The 17,760-nt window shown below is 53.0% G+C and overlaps 4 protein-coding genes across 10 annotated transcripts in view; 1 reads left to right on the plus strand and 3 right to left on the minus strand.

The window, feature by feature from the left end:
• The window catches only part of RHOA (ras homolog family member A), a 59,857-nt gene extending 57,432 nt beyond the window's left edge, over positions 1-2,425 (minus strand). The window contains exon 1 of one of the 2 annotated variants that reach the window (XM_032319734.1): positions 2,157-2,425. The gene's annotated coding sequence lies outside the window, so the exon portion shown is untranslated. The remainder of the gene's footprint in view (positions 1-2,156) is intronic. The other variant, XM_032319724.1, reaches the window with a different exon arrangement.
• Positions 2,426-2,536: 111 nt separating this feature from the next.
• Positions 2,537-5,890, plus strand: TCTA (T cell leukemia translocation altered). 4 transcript variants are annotated; one of them, XM_032319754.1, is made up of 4 exons: positions 2,537-2,994; positions 3,271-3,373; positions 4,479-4,558; positions 4,993-5,890. In XM_032319754.1, exons 1-3 carry the CDS (start codon positions 2,772-2,774, stop codon positions 4,519-4,521), a joined length of 369 nt encoding a protein of 122 aa, XP_032175645.1. In that variant the 5' UTR covers positions 2,537-2,771; the 3' UTR covers positions 4,522-4,558; positions 4,993-5,890. The 4 variants fall into 4 exon arrangements, 3 of the variants coding, with proteins under 3 accessions (XP_032175645.1, XP_032175654.1, XP_032175663.1); XR_004280376.1 differs by having other exon boundaries at positions 2,548-2,994; positions 4,479-5,137; positions 5,358-5,890; XM_032319763.1 differs by having other exon boundaries at positions 2,548-2,994; positions 3,295-3,373; positions 4,479-5,890.
• A 382-nt stretch (positions 5,891-6,272) lies between these two features.
• Positions 6,273-17,760, minus strand: part of AMT (aminomethyltransferase) — a 31,303-nt gene continuing 19,815 nt past the window's right edge. Inside the window, exons 1-9 of one of the 3 annotated variants that reach the window (XM_032319678.1) lie at positions 10,921-11,820; positions 10,652-10,819; positions 10,075-10,155; positions 9,056-9,187; positions 8,568-8,646; positions 8,112-8,257; positions 7,845-8,025; positions 7,318-7,473; positions 6,273-7,217 (exon numbers count right to left, since the gene is read on the minus strand). In XM_032319678.1, the coding sequence (XP_032175569.1) occupies positions 7,039-7,217; positions 7,318-7,473; positions 7,845-8,025; positions 8,112-8,257; positions 8,568-8,646; positions 9,056-9,187; positions 10,075-10,155; positions 10,652-10,819; positions 10,921-11,010 (1,212 nt within the window). In that variant the 5' untranslated portion in view covers positions 11,011-11,820 and the 3' untranslated portion in view covers positions 6,273-7,038. Of the gene's footprint in view, positions 7,218-7,317; positions 7,474-7,844; positions 8,026-8,111; positions 8,258-8,567; positions 8,647-9,055; positions 9,188-10,074; positions 10,156-10,651; positions 10,820-10,920; positions 11,821-17,760 lie in introns of those variants that run through there. The other 2 variants (XM_032319670.1, XM_032319686.1) reach the window with 2 other exon arrangements.
• Positions 12,577-15,875, minus strand: NICN1 (nicolin 1). Its single transcript, XM_032319700.1, has 6 exons — positions 15,629-15,875; positions 14,282-14,458; positions 13,905-14,018; positions 13,392-13,463; positions 12,953-13,057; positions 12,577-12,878 (listed from the first exon to the last, which is right to left on the minus strand). Exons 1-6 carry the CDS (start codon positions 15,758-15,760, stop codon positions 12,837-12,839), a joined length of 642 nt encoding a protein of 213 aa, XP_032175591.1. The 5' UTR covers positions 15,761-15,875; the 3' UTR covers positions 12,577-12,836.

Genomic DNA, 17,760 nt, shown 5'->3' on the forward strand with positions numbered 1-17,760 from the left:
ATCTTGGGGTCCTGGGATCAGGCCCCAAGCTGGCCCCGAGCTCAGGGAGTAGTCTGCTAGGCTTCTCTCTCCCTCAACCCTTCCCCACACTCACACTCACTCTCTCTCAAATGGATAACCAAATCTTAAAACAAAAAACCAAATACCTAAAGCTACAACTAGGCAACCAAAGACCCTACATATTCATTTATGTATTTCAATCAACTGCTGCAGAACCAACCAGTTTCAGGGAGGAGAATGTTGTGAAGCTAAAGAACTGAAATTTGTTTAGAAAATGAATTTTTCAGACTCAACAAATATAAAATCAGTAATACATAAAAGAAGAAAACACTAGAAGTTAAGTCCTGAATTTTACCTAACTCTAAGCAAGCTGTTTGAGAGTACAAAGAGAATCCCTTAAAGAGAAAATAGTTCTGACCTGCACCTGACTAGACAAACCATCTTAGGTAATTTACCAAGTCTCTGGGACTCAACTTCCTCATCTGCAAATGGGGCTGCGCCACATAAGGCCTGAAAATTTCTTTTTGGGTCTAAAATTCTGGATCTATGAAAAAGTTGGTGGATTCTTATTCTTTTCTTTCCTCCAGTACCAATTTTTATGAGGACAGAAGCCATAACTGTAGACTAGTCTGACTTAAAGCAAGTTTTCTTCTATTTTGTTATGTCCCCAAGAGCCATCACTGCTCTACAAAAGTAGATGGAACTACTCTCCAGACAATTTATCAAAAGAGATCGTTTTTTTTTTTTTGATTTTATTTATTTATTTCACAGACAGAGATCACAAGTAGGCAGAGAGGCAGGCAGAGAGAGAGAGAGAAGCAGGCTTCCTGCGGAGTAGAGAGCCCGATGCGGGGCTCGATCCCAGGACCCTGAGATCATGACCCGAGCCGAAGGCAGCAGCCCAAACCACTGACCCACCCAGGCGCCCCTCAAAAGAGATCTTTAAATAAGTTATCCTTCACAATGAGAAATTAGTCTTGTACTTCCAGGCCAAACAATGTCACTTGTGCCCAATGTTCATACCAGTATCTCCATCAACTTAGCCATATCTAAAGTGATAATCAGGAAACGGTATATAAACGTTACACATTCGGGTATCTGACACTAAATGACTGAAAAACTCTCACCACATATAACATTTTTAAGAAAAATTTTCAAGTATTTTTTCCCTTCAGATCTGGCAGAGAGCACTATGATCTGACTGCACACCTGCAAGAAACATTTACTTCAAAGACAAACTTAAGAACACAAAGAGAAGGAAACAAGTCACCAATATTGGTAAAAATTTTAAATCAGGACCACTAAAAAACACAAGTGAAACTAACTCTGAGGCCAAAAAAAATGCCTATTTTCCACCATAAACTATTAAACATTGTTTTGACCAAATCCATTTGAGTGCAAACAGTGCTATTTAATAAAGACGGCTTGTAACTGGGTTCAACCGGTAACTACGGACAGCTGTTTAGGTGATTCCTATCAAGGTACTAACTTAATACCAAGCAAAACTGCAAATTAATACTCTATTTCGATGTAGCACAGTTTAAATCATGGGAAAAAAAATGTTTTCAACTGGAATATTCCCTTTTCAATACCCCAGAATCCTAACCCGTAAGATCTCAACACTACCTTACTTACACCTCTCCGGGAATACTTCATTTAAAAAGAAAATCTACCCAAAACATAACTGGACTTCACCCTGTATAAAACGGTGATTCATGTTTCATATTCAATGTAAAAAGCCAAGATGGAGTTGTAAAGAGTTTCTTTCCCATCTCAACTCCCGACAGCCACGCGCGCTTCGCCAGGGCTGGCAGTACGGCGCGGTCTCCCGGCCCGGCTCGAAGCCCCCGCCCTGGCCGGCACAGCCTTGAGAGAGGAAGAGCCGGGGACCGCGGGCGGGTGGCTAGGGCTCCACCAGGCCTGGCCGGGCGGGGGAAGGGGCGCGGGAGGCCGCGGGGCGCGCTTCCGGGGACTGCGCGGGCGGGGCCGCCGCTTTGGGGAGCGGGGCCCGGGCCGGGGCGAGGGCCGGGGCCCTGGGGCAGCCGGCTGAGAGCAGCAGGTGGGGCGCGGCCTCGGCGGGGCGGCGGGCGGGCGGCCGGAAGAGTGCCGGGCGGGCCCGGGGCGCCGCGGCGCCAGGAGGGAACCCTCTCGCTTACCTTAGGCGACGACTCGCAGTCCGGTCTCTCTGCGCCGAGGACGCCTGTCCGCGAGTCGCAAGCTCGGAGACGGGCGGGTGGCTAAGGAGACGGCAGCACACTAACGAGAGAACCGACGGAGGACGGCGGGCGGCGGGCGGCGGGCGGGGAGCAGGGAGCGCGAGCGAGCGAGGGCGGTCGGCGGCGGGAGGGCGGGGAAGCGACGTGCGCGCCCCCGCGTGCCCGCGGGCTCGAGCCAGGCCCAGTCGCGGCCTCGCGCACGCGCGCGCACTCACAGCTCAGCCACGATTGCTCAGGAGCGCGTCCACGCCCTAAAAGCAAGGCGCTCAACCAATCACTGCAGCCGCGTGGGGCATCACGGGAACTCCGGGGCTATAAAAGACCTGGTTGCTATTTTATGCTCTCCGACTCACTCATCTTTTAAGCAAGCAGGGTGGGGCTAGTGCGCGTGCGCGGTTTTAGTACTCCTCCCCAAACTGCCAACTCTTCGCGCAAGCGAAGTAGGCGCTCCTTGCCTGCTTTACGCGTGCGCACTAACGGGCCTGGCCCCGGAAGACCAGACGCCTGCGCAGTGGGGACTACAATGACAGTCCCCGGGTGGGGCATGGGCCAGTCATGGCGGAGCCTTGGTCTGGGGAGTCTTTGCAGGCTCTGCCGACCACTGTGCTGGGCGCGCTAGGCACCCTGGGCAGCGAGTTCCTGCGGGAGTGGGAGGCGCAGGACATGCGCGTGACTCTCTTCAAGCTGCTGCTACTGTGGTTGGTGTTAAGTCTCCTGGGCATCCAGCTGGCGTGGGGGTTCTACGGGAGCACGGTGACAGGGCTGTATCACCGCCCAGGTGAGGCTCCCCACCCCCACCGGACCTTACCATTGGGCTCCCCAGAACCCCCTAGACTACCACTGGTCCCCTGAGAACCTTATCACAACTTAACGCTGTACCCTGACCCATTGCCAACATGCCATTCCATGCCAGAAACCGCGGTACACCCATCACATTGTAACTGTTCCCTTGAACCGCCATCAGACAATACTCCTAGTCCCTTTAGGGCCCCCACGAGACTCCACCAGACAACACCACTGGCCTCTAAACTCACCTGGGCTGATACCTGCTCAGATCCCCACCCCCTGCCTGCTGCAGCTCTGGATGTGTTCCTGCCCCCAGGTCTGGGCGGCCAGAACGGATCCACACCTGATGGCTCCACGCATTTCACTTCGTGGTGAGTACATATGTGCCCATGGCAACCCCATGCTTGGCAGGCAGAGGACACACCTGTGCTGGGAACAGGGACAGGGGCAGGAAGTTCTCAGAGCAGGAGTCCACCAGTTTAGTGGCTTTTACAGCAAGCTCCAAGGCCTGCAAGTAGAGCTCAGGCTTTGAGTGACACCAGTTTGTGAACAGCCCATCAGTAGCCTGTTCAGCAACCTGTGAGACTGGTAGTGATCTCAGAGATGAAGTGGCAAGTCTGTTGGGTTCCACTCTGCTGCAGGCCCCTCAATTAGGAAGATAGGAGCCTCTGTCCTTATTGCATTATCCTTATTGCACTGACTGGCCTCATCAGGGTCTGCCTTGTCATCTGTAAAACATCAAATCACTAATCAGAGCATTCATTCAACTAATCTCTGAGCTTCTACCATATGACAGCAGCCACACTAGGTCCAAAGAAAAGGACAACTCAGGCCTTGTTTACAGGGGGAGCCAGAGATTTAAAAGGGAGGGCAGCAAAAAAAATTAATAGATAATAAAAAATAAAAGGGAAGGGCAGAAGAGCAGGGCGTGAGGCCAGTCAGAGTTTTCTTCCAAAACAGCTAAGCTGAGGGCAAAGGCTGGGGAGTGGTTAAGTGTACCAGACCAAGAATGGATAGCACAAAAGCCAGGGCAAGAAAAAGTGTGTCATACAGTTAGACTAGACAAGGCTGGGACACTGTAGTCAGACGTGAAGGGACCATGAAACCCTATCCTAAATCTCGGGAAGCTACTGAAGGACTCAGCAAGGCTATGGCCTGATCAAATCTGTCTTTATAAATGCCAATAAATGGGGTCCAGTAGAGAAGGCATGAGTCTAGTTAAGAGGCCTGCCACTGCCCAGGTCCTGGGCAACTGGGGAAAGACAGGAACACAATAAGGCAAGGAACTAGGAGGAAGAACGTGTCAGAGGAGAAAGGTGGGGGAACCAGTGTGGGATATGGGAACTCAGTAGAGTGGTCTAGGTTGTAGTGTGGCCTTATTGAGCCCCCCTCAGCCACTGAAGGGCTAGAAAGAGCCAATTAGGGACTGTTGGGCTGCCTGTGGAATAACTCCTCTCTTCTCTCCATCATTTTTAGGGAAACAACAGCAAATGAACCTCTCAAAACCCACAGAGAATAAGGGAAGGCAGCAGAGGGATCTCCAGGGACATCACCGGGTCTGCTGGTTCCCACACTGGGTTCTGCTGCTACCCAGACCCAAGAGACAATGGCAGGGAGATCAGGCTTGGGGGCAGGGAGTACCCCAGTGCTTACAGGCCTGGGTCTCCACTGCCCTTGGCCTTGCCTCCAGCAGGCCCAGGCATTGGGCCAGTCAAGTTTGCCTCTACCCTGATCTGGGTGCCTTAAGGAGAAGGCATGCTCCTCCCTCCTCTCTCAGGAGTCAGCTCAGGAGAAGCGTCTGGGTTGGGGAGGCCAGCAGTCCATTTTCTGCTGTGGCTTGTTCTTGTCCCTTCCCATCCCCCTGGGATGTGACCCCACAGAAATTCGTCCTGAGAGGAAACCTGAGGTTGACCAGCTCTGGAATTTGTAAGGGAAGCCCGTTTTCCCCTAAGCTCTAAGTTTCTTGAATTTGTTTTTGTTTTGTTGGCAGGGAGCCAAGGAATTTTGGACTAGACATGGCCTTATCCTCTGTTGTTACTTAGCTGGCCATTCCAGTGGAAGGCAGGGGGAGCTGGCGCTGCCCGGACTTGGAGGCACCAAACATGCACCTCCCTGGCCCATCCAGAGCTTTCCAGGTGTGAGTCAGGCTATGGAAATGGTCTCTTCCTGGATATGAACTCATTCATAGTCCTCTCAGTCCTTGTTGGCAAGCTGGGTGCCTGAAAGAGGCTGAGCCTTGAGGGGTGACCTTCCACCCCCCACTGCTTGAAGTGCCCATGGGGTCATACCCTGCCCCCTCCCAGGGAGATACTGAGCAGTTAAGGAGGAGTGATCCTGTGCTACTGTGCCCCGCAGCTTCATTGCTTCCCATCTTGACCTGGAGTTAAAGCAGCTTCATTCTAAGAAGCCACAGGCTCAGCTCCTCCCCACAAGCACCATCTCAGCCCCCCAAGAACCCTCAACCGGAAAGAGCCACAGGCCTGCCACCTACACAGCGGACCAGGGGAGCTTCCAAAGGTGTGGGTGGCACAATGCAGTTTCTGAAAGCAGCATATTGCTAGAACTGCCTCCTTTCCTGAAGGCCACACTCCCAACCTGCTTCTGCTGGGCCACCAGCTACCTCAGTGTCCCACCGCCTGCTTTCTCTATTAGAGGTCACATTTCTATCTGGCAGCCTTTGGCTAGGCCACTTTGGCAGCAGAGGTGCACTGGACGTAGGCCCACACTGAACTGGTATACGTGGACCTACTCGGGAGCTACCTCCTGGCTGGTTAGGATGACTGTTTTGCAGCCCCAGCCCTACCCATTGACACCACCTCACAGAATCAGGGCCTCACGTTTCACCCCCGGTTTCACTGAGGATGTGGCTTATTAAACATGGAAGTGCACTGGCTGTGTGATTATTCAGACAGGACAAGGGTGCGCGTGCACAGGGGAAACTGGAGCGGGAACAGTGGGGCTACTGCCACTCAGCGTCCAGGATGCAATGATTTGCAGAGGTGGAGAGGAGCAGTGGTGAGTGCCTGACAGGAGGGGCACTATCCTCATTAATTTGCAATGATTTGCAGAGGTGGAGAGGCTCAGCTCCCTGGAGGAGCAGTGGTGAGTACCTGACAGGAGGGGCACTATCCTCATTAATTTTTCTAGACCTGCCCCTCTCAGGGGGAACCCACTCTGAGCCTGCCTCAGAGGCCAGGCAAGCAGGCACTGGCCTGGCACCCCAGGAACCATGTGGCCAAAGGACAATGAAGCTAGAGACTAGCAAGCAAGAAGAAAAGAAAACTCATTTAATGTTTGTTGTTTTTTTTTAAGAAGTCGGCAGAGTCCAGAATGGGCCCCAGGGGCAAAGGTCAGCCAGGGTAAGTCAAGTCTAGGAGGAGGCCCTGCCTGTCGTACAACAGCCCTGGGGCTCAGGACCGGTGGTGAGCCCGGCATGGTTTGCTACTGGGCAGCAGACTGGGCTAACTTGGGAATGTGGAAGAGTGAGTCTGTTCCTCCTCAGCTGTCCCCAAGTTTACACATGCACAGCAGCCCTACAGGGCCAACCCTCGGTGAGTCAGGAATCATTCCTACCCAGGGAGAGGCAGCAGTTTGCATTCATGGAAAGTAAACTGAAGAAGATGGCCGGCACTACCCAATGTAATAACCCCTCCGCAGCGTGAGAAACCATGGTGAGGTAGGTTGGGCAGGCTCTATCCCCTTCCTAAATGTCAGCCTCTGCTCCACAGCCAGCACCTGGCAGAGTGGAAGGGAGAGATGCCAGAAAGCTTCTCGTAACCCTCCAGGAGGCAGACAAGAATGGGGTCAGTGGGGGCACAGGTTAACATTTCATGAGCTGGTCCCTTGCTCAGAAATGGGGACTTGAAGTTGGAGAGGCACACAAGGGGGTAGGATTGGTGGGATGGGCCCCCCTCAACCAGACAACCAGAATCAACCACCGCCCCAGTGTATTCAGCCTCAGTTTTGTGACTAACCCTTACAGAATGTCCTCCAGGTCCAGGCTCCTAGATGGGAGAGGCCCTGCCCCAAGCCACTTTCACTTGAGGGTATAGTAATTTGTGGTCACAAAGGGCATCTTGCTGACCACGGCCACTTGCTGCTTCCGCCGCACCTCTACCAGCAGTGGGGTCCCTGGCCGGCTATACTCACTGGGCACATAACCCATGGCCACATTCTTCTTCAGGCAGGGAGAGGGGCAGCCACTGGTCACAGTACCTGTGTGAGCAGAGGCCATATGTCAGCATCACCATGCCAGTCCAATGGCCACCCTCCTGGGGAAGGAACAAGGGCTCTCCAACTTCACTGGTCCACCTACCAATCACAGTGCCCTCCGTATTCAGGATGGGGCTATGTGCCCGCATTGGCGCCCCCTCGCAGATTAACCCCACACGTTTCCGCTGCACCTTGCCCTTCAGCTGAGCAACAATGACAGAGGCTCCAGGGAAGTCCATGGCAACTCGGCGGCGCTTCCCTGAAGCATGACACACTGGGATTAAGCCACAGTCCATAGACCCCTGGCCACAGGAGGTCTTCCTTACAGGGACCCCAAAGTAACATCCATCCAGCAGTGAGACCCCTTTGCTCAGGCTCCCCAAAGCTCCATTCCTCCCTGCCATGCAGTCAGCCACCCACGTCCTGTCCCCAGGTCTTAGAGGCTGTGCTGCCCACCTCAGCCAGCTGAAGATCCTCAGCGTGTAATGAGCAAAGGTGTAGTGGCACCTTCAGGGAAAGGAGGCTTAGGGAGGCTGAGTCATGGGCTCCAGGGTACACAGCCTTGGGAGCAGTCACGGGCTGGCCACACTAGTCTCCAGGATTCTATCCCTGAGTGCCAGCCCAACTCACCCAATGTCCAGCTGAGGCTGCCTTCCACAGGCGTGGTGTGGTCATCGATGTCATTCCCATACAGGCAGAGGCCTGCCTCCAGGCGCAGGCTGTCCCGGGCGGCCAGTCCTGCCAGCTTCACCTCTGGGTTTTCCAGCAGAGCTGTTGCCAGGCGGACTGCCGCCACCGCCGGCACCGAGATCTGCATGAGACACCACAGAGCAGGTGGGCAATGGCTCCAGAGACCTGTCCCCCTGTCCCCTACCCTACACCCACTTCTTGACCTACCTCCATGCCATCCTCTCCTGTGTAGCCGCAGCGGGTTACACGGCAGTCAGACACACCAAACACCTCCATCACAGCACTGGTCATGAAGGGCAATTTCCTCAGGTCCTCTGCTACACCGGCCTGCAACACCTGTGCCGCCGTGGGGCCTGGGCCCAGGGAACCAGTGACCCAGAGTCCAGGTCCCCGTTTCCCCTCGAAGCTGGACCACAGCCTTTACTCAGGGGCCAGAATAAGACCTGAGCAAGTCCTACTAAGGGCTCAAGGTGGGAGAAGATGCTCCTGCCCACAGCCCCTGAGCCTCACAGCACATGGAGGGAAGGCCTAATTCCAAACTTAGAATTATGGCCCATGAATAGCACACCATCCACACCTTCCTCCTGGAATGGCCCCTGTGCTGAACAGTCAAAAAAGCCAGAGAGGCAAAGGTCGGCTCCAACCCCAGCCTGGCCTGCTCACCTTGCAGGGCTAGCAAGGCATTCTCCACCACCTCCAGGCTCACGTCCCTGCCCGTGTTCTGAAACTCCCTGACCTTGTCCTGAAAGGAAAGACACAAACACCACATCAGCTTCTGGGACCGCTTACTGAGCACCTACGGCGGGCTGGGAGCTGAAAAGCTGGGCAGAATAGGCTGGTTCCCATCTTACAAGGTTATATAACTAATTGGTAGGAATGCCCCAAGCCCGGGTCTGCCCGTGTTCACATCGGGCTCTGGCTTCCACCCTCACCAGAGGATGCTCGCCTGGGAGCCGTGGCCAGTCTTCCCTGCTCTACTCCCCCATCACTGAAACCTGGTATTCTCCATGGAGGGCCCACTCTGGCCTGTTGTTCACTCACTCAAAGAGGTATGATCGAAGCCCCTTGTCCCTGCCAGGTCTGTCCTGGACAGCAAGGATGCTGCTCTGTGAGCAAAGAAGACAGGGTACCTAGAAACAGAGGGGCTGTACCTGCATGAGAGCCAAGTCCTTGTCCCAGCAGCCAGCGTTGGACACCACATACAGGTAGCCCTCAGAGGTGCTGGTCACAATCAAGTCATCTAAAATGCCTCCAGCCTCATTGGTGAACAGCGACAGTGTCCCCTAGTGCCAAAGTGGAACGTCTTTGCCTCCAGGTCCAGGAAGCCCAGGTCAAGTATGAGTCACACTCACTCCTGGGCACACACAGCCAGCCACCACCAATTCCTGAACCCTCAGGCAAAGGGCTGGGAGGGGAGGAGGGGCAAGCAGGAAGGCTAGGTAAGCCCAGGCCCTTGCCCAGGCCAGGATTTGGATCTTCATGCACCGACAAAGTTTTTTACCCCTTCCCCATCTTGGGAGACCTCCCTGATCTGGTGGGGCCTCTGCACTTTTCCCCAATCAATACTGAGAGCCATTTCACACTTAATCCAGGGCATCTAGGACTCGCTGCTTCATCCCACCCAGACCTGAGACAACTCAGTCCATGCCCCAAACCCCAACACGGAGACTTCAAAGTCCATCTTGATGATACCATAAGTGCCGCAGCAATATGCCAAAATACTGTGAGGCCGGCCTTACAAGCCTCCCCACTGGATGGAAGGAGCCTGAGGTTGAGAGATCACATGAATCACCTGGGGATCTTGTTAAAACAGGTTCTGATTCAGCAGGTCTGAAACAGGGCCTGAGAGTGTATTCCTAAGAAGCTGTTGGTGATGGCGAGGCTGCTAATTTAGGGGCTACCTTTGCACTGCAAGGCGTTTGACAGCATGGAAGGCCACAAAACGACATAAACCTGGGTTTCTGGCTTCCCAGCCTGATCTGTTAAAGATGGAGTAAGCCCCCTCCCTGCAGATAACTGGATGTCTGGACATATCCAGGGACCCCACTGCCCAAGACCACAAGCCCTGGGAAGCTATGTCTGAGCCACTGCTACACCCCCACCCCTCCCATTTGCTGGCTCAAGACTAAGAACAGACACTGAGCAGAAATACAAGAGAAGAGGGGCCCACCTGGTTTGGCCTTAACTCTGCAATATCTCCAACCACTAGACTCTCCATCAGCTTCACTCGGTCACAACCAAGTATCTTGGTCTGGGAAAGAGATCAAAAACCTCATGCCACTGGGCAAGGACTGCTCACAGTCCCGTCCAACCCAGCCAAAATGCCTGAGCAGTCCTTTAACTCTGCAGGTGGCAGAGCCCCACCTGACTCCCCTACATCCCCCAACACAGAAGTGGGTGCAATGGAGAAGGTTAGGGAACTTGAAAGGGTCCAGCACCACCCTGAATTACCCCTTTTCCAAACCAACACCCAGGAGAGTCGATGGGAATGGGTGCCAGCCCTGGGGAACCCAGGACATAGAGGCACGCCACTGAGTGGGAGCAGGCTAAAGAGATTAAAGAAGAGACAACCAAGAGACCCTCTGAGTTAATTTCCTGGGGGCCACAGTCTAGGACACCGGGGACGTCCACCTCTTCTGCGAGGATGGTGGCCCTTGGAATCTGGATCCCCACAAAGCCAAGGCTTGCTCCACTGTAGATGGGGAGGAAGCCCTGACTTGGGCAGCCGGCATGCTCCCCTGGCTCACCTGCAGCATGTGGGACACGTCAAAGAGCGAGCAGTGCCGGCGTGTGTGCAGGTGTGAGTCAACGTGGCTGTCCCGGTATTGCACAGGCAGACTCCAGCCTGCAAACGCCACCATCTTCCCGCCATGAGCCAGGTGGAAGTCATAGAGTGGTGTCCTGCGGAGTACGTCCTGCGGGTGGCTGGGTTAAGGGCCACCAGTGTCCCGACCTCCACCCTCTTCCCTCCCCCACCTCCAAAACTGGCATCCTCCCCCGGCACCCTCGATCCCACCTGTGCGCAACTGAACGGACGGCCCAGGGCCGATGGAAGTGCCTGCAGCCGCAAGCCCAGATGGGCCACCATGCTCACTGCCCGCTGCATTGTTGCCTGCAACTGGTGCGGCCGGCACACAGAGGCCACCACGCTGCCAGGCACGCTGGGAGATGTAGTCCCAGCTCTGCTTGGACAGGTCTCTCTCCCACAAAGGGGATCAGAAGGGGCGGGTAGCCCCAAAGGCAGGCCGCCCCAAGGGCAGGCGGGGCTTTGGCGCAGTGCACAGGGACTAAAACTGTAGGGAAAGAGCCCCAGGCGCTTCTAGTTGATCTTCCAGGGCCGATTAGGCTGTCCAAACCAGTTAAGCTGCTCAGAGGCAGAGCTGGGGGCTAGGCCTCCCCCTGCGGACAGCCCTGCCTCCAAAAGGTCAAAGTTCTACAAAGGGCCAAAAGGCCTTAATTGCATATTCAGGACAAGAGGAGTGTAGGGTCACATGGGAGAAGGGGAGGGTGGTGGAGAGGACAGACGAGGGTGGAGCTAGCCTGGCAGGCTGAGCTCCTCAGCAACCCCGCCTCTAGCGAGGGTCTCCAGCTTTCCCACTGGGAAGACACAGGCAGCCAGCAGTCACGCATTCCACAAGTATTTATTGATCTTGCTGCACATTAGGGCCTGTGCTGGGTATCAATGAAGTGCAGTCCCTGCCACCAACCCCAGGGACCTCCCCACATTCTTACACACTATATCCCCAGGAACCCCCCCCCCCAGACACACACACTCTCTCTCTCTCTCAGTCTCACACATGCACTCTCTCTGAGGGCTGTTACTCCCTGAGCACAGGATTGTGGTCATCACCCTCTTAGCAAAAACTGAACAGGGCTAAGTAAATGACACTGCAGGCAACACCTGCAAGAATTCTGGTAAGAGCAGAGAGTGGCCACCGGAAGGGATCTGATCTTCCTCCAGAAAGCTGTTGAGCCACACAAATGTCCAACTCTCCAGGTCTAGCACAAGTAACAGCACTGCTGCATCATAGCCCCTGGGGGCAAAGACAGGAAAAAATGGAAAAGGAAGTTTTTCTCGTAAGGGCAGCCTGCCTTATTCAGCAGCAGGCATGGGGTTGTAGCAGACCTCAGCCTCTTAAAAGACACCAGGGACAGTGCTCACCTGGACCCACACCTCTCTTTTATCATAGAGAATGATTCCTGGAAGGGGGTAGGTGGGAGAATGGACAAGGATGTACTTTGGGCACAAAGGTCGCATAACTCCTTCTCAGACTTCGGCCTTGCCAGAGGCATCTGCCCAGCTTGGCTAGGCAGACCCATCTGGACACATACCAAGGAGCCAGCTCAGAGACCAAGGGGTTCAGGCTGCCCAAATCTCCAGCTTTGCTCCCTAGGCGGGCAGGAGTGAAGACCAGAAATTTCTTCTTAGGGGCATAACACAAAGGGAAAGAAGACCACTAGAGGGCGCAGAGGCGCAGAAAGAAGAAATGGGCTCCTGTTTTTGATCTCATTTCCAAAGTAAGTGGGTGTAAAGGCTGTAGCAGCCTTCCAGCAATAGTGAGAGCACGCATAGTAGATCACCCCAACCCAGTGCACTCAGGGTGAAGCAGCAGGCAGGAGACTGGAGTGTGCATGTTGGCCGGAGGAGCAGAGGACACAAGGGGAATCTTAGTAAGTAGAACTGAAGTGTTTTCAGGGTAGTAAAAGGAGTTTCGGGTTGCAGTCAGATGAGGACAGAGTACACCCCTGCCGAGAGCTCATGCTGAAGCAACACAGTGAGCCCCCAGGAATCTTGAATCTGTGAACATGGCCCAGACCCAGTGGACATGCAGGCAACACTCGGAATGCACAGGGAAAACACTCCAGCCTCTGGTGGCCCAAACCGGGTCTGGGTGGGCACGGAAGGCCAACGTCTTGGCTAACAGCCACGGTTCAAGTGTAGGAGAGCAAGTTCAGGTCGTAACAGCCATCCACCTGCAACACAAAAGACCATGAGATCTGAACCGCTCGGAGCAACGGGAAGGAAGCAGAGGGAAGCACTCACTCACATCAAAGCGGCCGATCCTTGTGGAGGTGTGACTGGCCCGGATCATCTCTGTCAGCGCCCACATCTGCTGCACCTCGGAGGATACCCTGCTGGGGTCTGGGAGACCCTGCTCCAGAAGGAGGGGTCAGTGGCCACGGGTATCTCCCCAACAGTGCCCTTAAAGCTCCAGAGAGGCCAAGTTGGGCTATGCGGCCCACCAAGGGAGACCAGAAACATTCCCAGATGACTTGTGAAACATGAGGTTGGGGCCCAATGTGTGGGAGGCTGCCCAGCCCCACTGAGAGATGCCTCAAAGCCCATGGACCACCCAAGAGGAAGATGGCACAGACTGAATGAAGGGCCCTGGGTCCAACCTCAGATTCTTGTAGAAAGAGGCCCACCTGAGCCTGTGCTGGACACAAGAGCTTTGCACACAAGGTTCTGACACGATGAGGGCTTACCTCAATGAGGGGAGCAGGCTGCTCACAAGGCACTGGGTGGGAGAGCCACTTGGGGAAGGTCATGGAGGGGCTCTGCAAAGCAAAGGCATACTCCCCTAAAGGAGACAGAGTGGAAAAGCCCAAAGACCAGATTCCCTGGTCCTCAGAGAAGACAGAGGGCACCTGAGCCTCAGATACTGAGAAAACCCTGTTCAGAGGTCCATGAGGTCCAAGGGGCCATCAGACTATCTAAGAGCTTAGAGATTACTTAAGCTTTTCTGCTATGCAGAAGGCCCCAGGAACAGAAGTATCTCCCAGTACCTGAAGGCTCAAGCTCTGAGAGAGGTAGGTAGCCTCAAAAGTTCAGGGGTATGAGGACATGACCTCTCCTCTCACCCTTAGCTTCCAGTATTCCCTCCTGGCTAATTTCCTTCTGAGTCTTGTCCACTCCCGACCCCACACCCAGCTCTCCTAGCCATAGCTAAGAGCCTTCTAGGGAAAGGGCCAACCAACAGCTCTGAGCTGGTCACTTACCTTTGGTCCCTGCTGGTAAATCTGCAATTCTTCCACTGTGAAAGACACCCACAGTGGTGATGGCTGTCGAAGAATCAGGCGCAGCTCCAGTACTCTGGCCATGTCACACAGCATCTGACATAGATACACACACACACACACACAAGGACCCAGCAAGGCCCAAGCTCACTGCCCAAGAGCCTCCCAACCAGCAAGGAGCCAAGATGCTGCCTCCCCAGGCCTTTAGGAAGGAAAAAAAAAAAACACCAGTAATCCCTCCAAGGTGCAAGCCCAGGCCAGCCCTGCCTCCCCTCTTCCCTCCAGGTATCCTGGCCCATCCCCAATCCTCCTGTGAGCCCTTCTCTGGACTTCCCCAGCCATGCTGAGTCCCAGCTGACCTGGTGCTTAAACAACGATATATACTCCTGGGCTCCCTCCTCACTGTGTGGGTCAGGCATGAGGCAGTAGTCCCGCAGGCAGGTCACCCATTTGGGTGGGGTGTGCGTTGAGGTGTGCTGGCGAACACGGATGCTCAGAAAGGCTGTGTAGTAATTCTTAAACATGATCTCCTGTAACTAGAGCGCACACAACCCACCATGACAAATCAGACCTAGCCCCAGGGCCTGAGAGGCTCAAACATACCATCTTCTCCTCCCCTTAGGAATGTATTCTTCCACCAATCTAACAATTTCAACAAACATCCACTGGGGCCCAAGGACAATTTCACTCTCCTAGAAGAGCTCACAGTCCAAAGGAGCAGGTCATGCAAATAATCAATGACCGTAAATCTTCTCACAGGTCTAAGATGCTGCCAGAACCCTAACTCTGGAGGAGGCAGAAAAACGTACAGATGAGGCCTCAAGAAGGAGGAGTTCACCAAGTGGACCAGAAAAGAGAGAGTGTAAAAGTAACATAAGCAAAGGGGCACCAAAGGTTGAGAAAACCTGGCCCCTCCTGAAACCATAGTGATTCAGCCTGACTACAGCAATCCTCATTACTGCACATTCATCAGAGTAACCCAAGTAAGTTGTTGTTTTTGCTATAGATGTACAGGCTCCACCCCAGACCTACTGAATCAATATTTACAGGGTTGAGCCCTATAGTGAAGTTTCGAAGCTTATGGTAAGGAACAGCTTGGAGAGGACCACACACCACAGGACAAAGTGCATGGGGTCAAAAGGCAGGCAGGGCACAAATGGCTCCAAATGTCAAGCCATTAGAAAGTGGACTTTGTCCTCTGTGCTGAGATCTTGTAATGTCAGTCACTCTCGTAGTGTCAGCCGGCAGATGTGGACCGGCAACTGGAGACTGGAAACTGGAGCCATTGGGATGATCCCGATGAGGAATGCGCTTTACCTGACCTCCAGCAGGGACTGTAGGGAACGCGCAAGAGGCAGGTTTTGGGGTAAAGCATTGTCTAATGATCCCCACCCCAGTGGTCAGGAACAAAGTGATCTTTCACCTCTCTCTGGTTCACAATTGCATTTCCACCATCATCCTACTTCCTTGGCACTTCTATGCTTGCCCTGTTCTGGACATGGGGAAGAGATGTTGAAGAGAACACGACAGAAAACGGCAGTCTCGTAAATATGTGTTAACTGAAGTAATAAATAAATGGTTAACTGATTTGCAAGGGCCAGGACACTGCGGAGGCTTTCGGTAAAAAATTAAATGCCTGGAACACGCCCGAGTTCCCAGGTTAGCCCCGCCCAGGAGCCCCGGTCGCGCCCACGGGGCTTGCTCACCTCGAAGGGCGCGACGCTGGGGAAGGTGACATCGATGACCAGCACACCAGGCCGGCCTTGGGAGGTTCGCACGTCGCCCACCTGCAGGGCCACGGTGCCTTTCACATGGCAGGGCACCGACACGCGGGACATAGTTTCAGCTGCCTCGACCAAGCCCAACTGCCGCTCCTGGCCCCCGCAGTAACTGGCCCTTCCCGGCGTCCCCAGCAGAGCCCCCCAAGAACTACAACTCCCGGAGAGACTCGCGCTGGGTCAGCCCAGCCAATTACTGATGCCCTGTGCCGGCCGGGAGTCGGAAGTGCTTGAGGAAGTGCTCCTTCAGCCAATCATGGCGCGAGCCTTCGAGCGCGGTGAGCCCTGCCCAGAAACGTCTGAGAGTAGCCGAATGGAAGAGATCCTGGTCAGTCTCCGCGGGCCAAATCTTGCTCCGTTAGTACCTCTGTGCAGGGCGGTGGTTGTTTAAAGCATATAAGAACACTAATGAGCATGGGGCCCGGCAGACATTGATCGCAAAAATATGTGTGAACACTCCTCCCCCTTTTTAATGGACAAAGGATTTGAACAGATAATTCACAAAAGAATATAAATAGCGAGGGGCTACTGGTTGGCTCAGTGGGTTAAAGCCTCTGCCTTCGGGCTCAGGTCATGATCTCAGGGTCCTGGGATCAAGCCCCGCATCGGGCTCTCTGCTCAGCAGGGAGCCTGCTTCCCCCTCTCTCTGCCTGCCTCTCTGCCTACTTGTGATCTCTGTCAAATAAATAAATAAAATCTTTGAAAATAAAAAAAAAATTTAAAAAAGAATATAAATAGAGAAAAAACATGCAAAGATGCTGGATACGATTAGTCATCAGGGACGTTCTAATCAGAACTCCCATAACCCCACTGAACAGGTTAAAATTAAAGACTGGCAAGAAATTGGAGTGCTTGCAACCTTAATCCCTTGATAATTTCCAGCCATTTTGAAAAAGTTTGGCATTTCTTTAAAAGCTAAATTCATGCCTACAATATGATCCAGCCATTGTACTTTTTTTTCTTTAAGATTTTATTTATTTATTTGACAGAGAGAAATCACAAGTAGATGTGGGGCAGGCAGAGAGAGAGAGGGGGAAGCAGGCTCCCCGCTGAGCAGAGAGCCCGATACGGGACCCGATCCCAGGACCCTGAGATCATGACCCGAGCCGAAGGCAGCGGCTTAAACCACTGAGCCACCCAGGCGCCCCAAGCCATTGTACTTTTAAATATTTACTCAAGAGAAGTGAATGCTGCATAGGCCCGCCCGATGACTGTTCTTAATAGCCAGAAATAGGAAATAATCCAAATGTCCATGAGATGAACGGATAACTAATTGTGGTGTATCCATGCAATGAATACTGGTTAGCAACAAAAAGAAATTAACAAATCCAAGTATCTATCAACATAGGAATGGGTAAACAAATTGTGGTATATAGATACAATGAAATTACACAACCTTAAAGATGAATGAAACTGATAAATGCTTTAGTGTGAACTTTGAAAACATCATGTTAAGTGATGGACAAGAAGGACAAATATTATATTATGATACCACTTACATAAGTACTTAGAATAGGCAAATTCATACAAAAAGTAAAACAGAGTTGCCAAGGATGAGAGGGGAAATAAGTTTACTGTTTAATAGGTACAAAGTTTCTGTTAAGGATGATAAAAAAAAAAATTCTGGAAATAGTGGTGTTGATTATACAACACTATGAATATACTTAATGCCACTGATTTATACATTTATACACTTAAAATGAGTAAAATGGTAAATATTATGAATACCAAGAGTTTTTTTTTTTAATTTTTATTTATTTATTTGACAGAGAGAGATCACAAGTAGGCCGAGAGGCAGGCAGAGAGAGAGGAAGGCAGAGAGAGAGGAAGGAGGAAGCAGGCTCCCCGCTGAGCAGAGAGTCCGATGCAGGGCTCGATCCCCGGACCCTGGGACCACGACCCGAGCCAAAGGCAGAGGCTTTAACCCACTGAGCCACCAAGCGCCCCTCCAGTTTTTTTTTTTTTTAAAGGAAGTGAACAACTAGTATGCACACCAGAACCATTAAATTTCAAGTGTACTATGTTAAGCAAAAAAATCAGGCCCAAGGGCAACTGGGTGG

Source organism: Mustela erminea, chromosome 1 (genome assembly GCF_009829155.1).
Source record: "Mustela erminea isolate mMusErm1 chromosome 1, mMusErm1.Pri, whole genome shotgun sequence".
In the NCBI taxonomy this organism is placed as follows: Eukaryota; Metazoa; Chordata; class Mammalia; order Carnivora; family Mustelidae; genus Mustela; species Mustela erminea.